At 58.7% G+C, this 6,237-nt stretch overlaps 1 protein-coding gene across 4 annotated transcripts; it reads right to left on the reverse strand.

Annotated features, from left to right (window-relative positions):
* Nucleotides 1-1,247: 1,247 nt before the first annotated feature.
* On the reverse strand, nt 1,248-5,192 carry TMEM53 (transmembrane protein 53). 4 transcript variants are annotated; one of them, XM_014607423.3, is made up of 3 exons: nt 5,092-5,192; nt 4,472-4,572; nt 1,248-2,703 (listed from the first exon to the last, which is right to left on the reverse strand). In XM_014607423.3, exons 1-3 carry the CDS (start codon nt 5,147-5,149, stop codon nt 2,047-2,049), a joined length of 816 nt encoding a protein of 271 aa, XP_014462909.2. In that variant the 5' UTR covers nt 5,150-5,192; the 3' UTR covers nt 1,248-2,046. The 4 variants fall into 4 exon arrangements, with proteins under 4 accessions (XP_014462909.2, XP_014462907.1, XP_014462908.1 ...); XM_014607421.3 differs by lacking the exon at nt 5,092-5,192 and adding an exon at nt 3,022-4,036 and having other exon boundaries at nt 4,472-4,559; XM_014607422.3 differs by lacking the exon at nt 5,092-5,192 and adding an exon at nt 3,898-4,036 and having other exon boundaries at nt 4,472-4,553.
* Between the last annotated feature and the right edge of the window lie 1,045 nt (nt 5,193-6,237).

The following is a 6,237-nucleotide window of genomic DNA, read 5'->3' on the forward strand; positions in this document are numbered from 1 at the left end:
GACCCATCTATAGCTCCGTCCTCTCTTCTATTCCCAGATACCTAAAGTTTATCCGCGGTGGTGTTGTGGGGGGAGAGGGGAAATGGTGTCCTGACAGCTGCCGTTCAGCTCAGCAGCTGGGAGGTTGGTGCCAGGATCTGTTTGCCTTTTCGGCACGTGTCCTAGTGTTTGCTGTGTGGACACCACCAGGAAAAGCCGTTCTCTTCATCACAAAGGACTTTGCCAAGTTCCACGTTAGACGTTTTCCTCCTCTCCCCATTGTTTCCATCAAATGCTCAGCGTCCCGCGGCTCAGCTCCCTGGAGGAGATGGAGGGATCGTGCCGCTCAGCTGTAAGGTGCAGCACACCGCCCCCCCACCAGCAACAAAAGCTCCTCTGTACATGGCCAAAGATGATGTAAAAGGGCCCTTCGGTGCTGCAGAAGCGGCTCGCACTTGTTCCCGTAACGGCAAGGGGTATTTGTGTAGTATAAACCTTGGAGAATCACGGTACAGGCCTCGCTCCCTGCAAATCAGGGCAGATCTCAAAGTAGATATTTAACAAGAGCATTCGTGGGGGAAGTTCTGGCCCTGATCTCTCAGTGAAATGCCTGGGGCCCCTTCTGCTTTGCTTTACATCAGAGAGGCTGAAGAGGAGGTAAATAGGGAGAAAGCATGGCACTGGCTGGGGAAATAACCCACCGCACCTTGTGGTCAGGACAATGGCTGCACCGGTCACTTCAGGAAACATTTCCGAGACCCGACACCAGACCGGGCTTTGCCAGGCAGCGTCGCGCATTTCCAGGAGCTCGAGCCGTACGGCTGCAGTTCAGTCCACCCCTTCTCCGCCCTACAAAAGCCAGAGGCCAAGAATAGGCAGACAGATCTGCACAGATGGAACCAGCTGGTTATCAGCAGCCTGCAGTATAACCCACCGCTGCTTCACCCCTCGCTCCCCACGCCAACAAAACCAAACGGCAGCACGCTTTCTGTTTAAAGCTCTTGCCCTCAAACATGCTTCCCCAGGCAGCCTGCGTGTGTGGAGGACACGTGGATCATGGGACACGAGTTGGGAACGAGGCCCAGCCCGGCACCATCAGAGAGAACGCAGCTTCTCCAAGCCCCAGGAGATCCGGGGCCGGGAATGGAGGTAGCAACGTGGTTACAGAGACCCATGGGCAGCTTAGCAGATGGGTGAATCTACCCATCTGTCCCCCACCGCAGGGCTGGGGTGAGGAGGTGACAAAGACAGTCACAAGACACGCACACTTCACATCTTATTTCTTTTTACTCTTCCGCCAAAAGCTTTAAAGTCATACAGCTGACAAGGCTGGAGCCCGAAGAGGAGCTCAGCCCTGCTGCCATGCTCTCCAGGCCCAGCGAGATGGAGCCAGGCTGACAACTCGGTCGTGCTTCCACACACCACCCTTCCTGAGACCCCGTGTTTGGTCTGGGGGCCTGGTCTCAAACCCTGCAATGCCCTGGGGTTAGGGCAAGACAGCTGGCGAGAGGAAGAACCATGCCACCCTGCAGAGCTCCCACTAACTGCTGCAAGGTGGCAGGAGCAGCAGGATAGGAAGGGAGACTGAAGATCCCGGTTCTGGTAGACACCACGCGGGATGTCTGCAATGGAAGTGGTGCAGTGGGCAGAGACGGTGGTGGGGTCAGAACGGGGGAGACAGCCGGGAAAGCAGCTACCAAAGGGGCAAGAAGGGTTATGCGGCACTCCCCAGTGTGGCAGTTTGCTTCTCCCCCAACCCCCTCATTGTGAAACCTTGGCCTCCTTCAAAATCCCAGTGACCTCAACAGGGTCAGAATTGCAACCCCTGCCATGCACGTTACACCAGTCTCACGTCTCCTTGTCTGACCTGTCCCTCCGACTGGCCCGAAGACCTGCGTTTAGCAACGGCAAGGCCTGCAGAGGAAGCAGGAGTGCTTTGCCATCACCTTCTGGGCAGCTCAGGACTTTACTGACAGCAGAGATGTGTTGAAGGGAGAGAGGGGCATGGCGAGACAGCAGTCTGGTCCCTGTCTCAGGCAGCACGTGCTGGACTACGTCTCAGAGCAGCTATGAGCCCCCAGTGCAGTCAGCCAGGAAGGAGCCACACAGGCTGGTGTAATAGGAGGGGTGGGCCCGAAGGTGGCTGACGTGAGCGGAGTCCAAGAAGTCGACCACCTTCACCGGGACGCCGTGCTGCCGCCGTGCCTCAGCCATGCGCTCGACGTCGCTGGCCTTGATGATTTTGTCGGCCTTGGAGTAGAGATAGAGCTCAGGCCACCTCGAGGGGCCTTTCAGCAGGGCGTCGTAATGGTTCTCATGAAGAAAGCGGGTCAGAGGATACAGCACGATCCGCAGAATCACGACCAGGGCAGCAAACACAAGCAGGAGGGAGGAGCGGAGCAGCGCGTTCGTTGAAGACAATACCGCCGCCAAGGCGCGGAGGCTGCCCAGCACGTTCCGCCTGCCGGGGCCGCTGTCAAAGACGGTGCCCATCACCCGGAGGTACTTGAACTGCCTGTGCGTATGGAGCAGCTCCACGACGTAGCGGTACAGCATGACGCCGCCGTTGCTGAAGACGTGAAACAGCAGCGGGTTCTTCTCCAGCCGGTGGTCAAAGAGCAGCTGCAGGAGCTGCTGCGCGGGGGTCCGGAGGGATCGGATGCTGCAGGACTCTGAGAAAAACACCATTCTCCAGGGAGCTGTGTAGCGGATCACTGTGCAGCCCTGAGAGGAACAGACAGAGGCTGTCACCGGGGGCTTCACGCACCACCCGGCAGGCAAGTGGCAAGACAGAGCTCAGGTTCAAGAGCTTCAGAGGCAAAAACCTTAGACGCTCTAAGCTTGGCAAGTTTGTGAAAAGGGTCAAAGGAGGCAGCTGCCTGTGACAGCGGAGGACTGGACGTGGGAACCTGGAGCCACTCTCGTGGTCCTTCGTGAACCCACGGGCCCCGCTGTTTTCTGGGTCGACAGCTCTGGGATACAGCAACCCTTCTTCAGGGCCACCACAGGACATTTCTGAGGAGCAGAAACCACCTCGCTCACCTTTGGCACATCTGACACGCTCACAAGGCTACATGCGTGTGAGAGGAGAATGTCTTCCAGTCCCTGCCTGGTGACACGTTGAGCCCGACAGCATACGAACCTTGCAACAACCTACCAAAATCACTGCCGCTGCTGTTTCCAGGGGCGATTCCCACCTAAACCCAAACCCCACCTCCAGCTAATAACGTGCAGGTGTTACCAACCATGATCCCCCTGATCAAGTCCTTCTGTACCAGCTGGGTTAAACATTAACAGCAGGGAGGCTGGGTAATACTTCTTAATGAACTTTGGCATTTATATTGGAAACATTTTTGGATTCAGAACAAAGTCCATTCTCGCTACCGAGAAGAATAATGGATTTGTTTCTCTAGGTCCTAATGCCATCACCCTCAGTCATGCCCTCGGCCAACAAAACAAGGGCTTTCCAAAGGGGAACGGATGATTTAAGGGATTGGCAGCGGGACAGACAGAGTCACGACCTTTCTCCTCTGTGTCACCGCAGCAAACCCTGTCCAGGTGGGGAGTGACAACGCACGGCTGCCATCTGGGAGCTGTTCCCCAAAGGGGAAAATGAATTTGGGAGTATCACACCAATCCCTCGTGGATGTCCCTCAAGCCATATTAACTCCCCTAATGAGGATGCTCATTAGTCTTGGCACAAAAGGCAAAAGCTGAATGAACCACGGGGGAATGAACTCCTTCTTCAGCTCTTGCATTAGCCCTGCTGGGGCGGGGAGACTGTGTTTTCACCCCCACTGCCCCGTCAGGAGTGCAGACACACGGAGGATGAAGTCGTGCAAGTTTCACAATCTTCGATTATTTCCGAGGTTTGGATGGGGGAGCAGGTCCTTTTAAGCAGCACTTTCTGCCTCCTACCTGGGCCTCAAAGACAACGTGCAGCGAATCTACCGCCGTGCTACGGGAGGATGCAGAGCGCCTAGGGCAGGGGTGGGCACAATGCGGCCCGCGGGCCGGATGCAAACCGCCAGGCCATTTTATCCAGCCCGCGGGGCCCCTAAAAAACATAGAAAAATCAATATTTATCTGCCCCGGCTGCCTGTCATGCAGCCCTCGATGGCTTGCCAAAACTCAGTAAGCGGCCTGAAATAATTCTCTGAACAGAAAAGTCCTTTCACCAGCACACGGGAGAGAAATCAGCCCCAAAACAGCCTCGCTGCCGCCCGGGATCTCGAATGCATTTGAATGATTTCCGTCCCTGCCGCCGCTGGATAGCGACAGCGCTCGCCTCGCCGCCAACTCGGCGTCCGTGGCGCGTCGGGGCGCCAGGTCACTCGTCCGGTTTAGTTTGGAATAACCTAGACGGACGCGGGCGCGGGACGGTTCAGACGCCCTCGATCCTGCCGGGAGCAGGGCTGGGACGCGACGCGACCCGAGGGCGCCACCGGCGGCTCAGCTGCAATTGTCGTGAGCGTCGGGACGAGCTACTCACCCTCTGGCGGTAGACGCTGCTGTACTTCGCCAGGTGCTGGTCTCTGCAGCCGCCCCAGCCCAGCAGAACCACCACGGGCCGCGGGCGCTCGCTGCCCCGCTCTGAGACAACCCCGGAGACCCAACAAGGTGCTCAGCATCAGTCACAAGACCCCCCCCCCACCCCACCCCACCCCCCAGGGGTATTAGTTAACCCTCGCAGCCCCCCCCCCCACCCCCTCTCGGCCCCAGGGGGTAGGACAGCCTTCCCCCTCCCCCCTTGCAGGGGTTTGAATTAACCCTCTCAGCCCCAGGGGTATCAAACTCCTGCCCCCCCCCCCACAAGCCAGGAGCATGGTTTAACCCTTTCTACCCCACGGGGATCAGAGCCTGCCCCCCCTGCAGAGGTATTAATTAACCCCTTCTGCCCCAGGGGAGGGGGGGATGAATGAACCCTTTCTAAGCCAGGGGGATCAGAGCTTTGCCCCCCTGCAGGGGTATTGATTAACCCCTTCTGCCCCAGGGGAGGGGGGTGAATTAACCCCTTGTGGCCGGGGGGTGTATGTGAATTAACCCCTTGTGCCCAGGGGGCATCAGAGCTCTCCCCTGGTCGGGGAGGGCTGTCAGGGACATGCCCCCTACCCGGGCTCCCCCCCGGCGGCGGCGGCTCAATGGTCGCGTCCAGCTGCTCCCCGGCCATGGCCGCCCGCGCGGACTTCCGGCACTTCCGCGTCGCCACCGGAAGCGCCCGCCCCCCTCCCCGGGCTGCAGCCAATGGGAGCGGAGAGCATCCCCGCTCCCCATGACCTTTCCCCCTAGCAACGCGCCCCGCGCCCTTAGCAACGGGACCTCCCGCCCGTGGGCTCTGAGCGCCGTCCCCCATTGGCCAGGCGGGAGGTGCCGGCCTGCCATTGGCTCGCCGGGGTGTCAGTCAAGCTGAAGAGACAGGTGAGGGGCGGGGGCGCCGTCTCCTCTCTGCCGGCAGCCCCGGGTGGGGGTGGTGGGGGGGCTATGATCCCCCCCGGGGCAGAAAGGGTTAATTCACCCCCCTAGGGGGGCAGGGCTCAAATCCCCCCCCGGGAGAGAGAGGATTAAGCACTGGGGGGAGGGGGAGAGCTCTAATACCCCCCCTGGCGCAGAAAGGGTTAATCAATACACCTGGGGGCTCTGATGCCCCCCAGGAGGGAGGGGGTTAATTAATACCCCGGGGGGGGCAGGGATCTGATCCCCCATGGGGCAGAAGGAGTTAATTCATGCCCTTGGGGGGGTTGATACCCCTCAGGAGAGAAGGGGTTAATTAATTGTGGCCCCCGTCAGGAGAGAAGGGGTTAATTAATACCCGGGGGGGAGGGATCTGATCCCCCATGGGGCAGAAAGAGTTAATTCATGCCCTTGGGGGGGTTGATACTTCTCAGGAGAGAAGGGGTTAATTAATTGCGGGGCCCCATCAGGAGAGAAGGGGTTAATTAATACCATGGGGGGGGCTGGCTCTGATACCAGAAAGGGTTAATTAAAACCACTGGGGGGCTCTGCTGTCCCCCCTGGGAGAGAAAGGGTTAAGGACTTGGGGGGGAGGGGGAAATTTCTAATTTTAATTTCTAATTCATTGATACACCTGCAGGCTCTGATGCCCCCCCCCCCCGGGGGAGAGAGGGTTAATTAATACCAGGGGGAGGGGGGGGCTCTGATACCTCTCAGGAGAGAGAGGGTTAATTACCCCCCCATGGGTGCGACTGCATCTGGGGAGGTTTCGGGCTGTAAACTTCTTCTCACCAGATCGGTGCGAGG

Source organism: Alligator mississippiensis, chromosome 5, assembly GCF_030867095.1.
Source record: "Alligator mississippiensis isolate rAllMis1 chromosome 5, rAllMis1, whole genome shotgun sequence".
Classification (NCBI taxonomy): domain Eukaryota; kingdom Metazoa; phylum Chordata; order Crocodylia; family Alligatoridae; genus Alligator; species Alligator mississippiensis.

Coding starts and splice junctions, on each gene's coding strand:
- TMEM53 (XM_014607423.3), bottom strand. CDS start 5,149: ATGGCCGGGGAGCAGCTGGACGCGACCATTGAGCCGCCGCCGCCGGGG. Junction 4,573..5,091: donor GCCGCCGGGGGGGAGCCCGG/GTAGGGGGCATG, acceptor GGGTTGTCTCAG/AGCGGGGCAGCGAGCGCCCG. Junction 2,704..4,471: donor GCAGCGTCTACCGCCAGAGG/GTGAGTAGCTCG, acceptor TGTTCCTCTCAG/GGCTGCACAGTGATCCGCTA.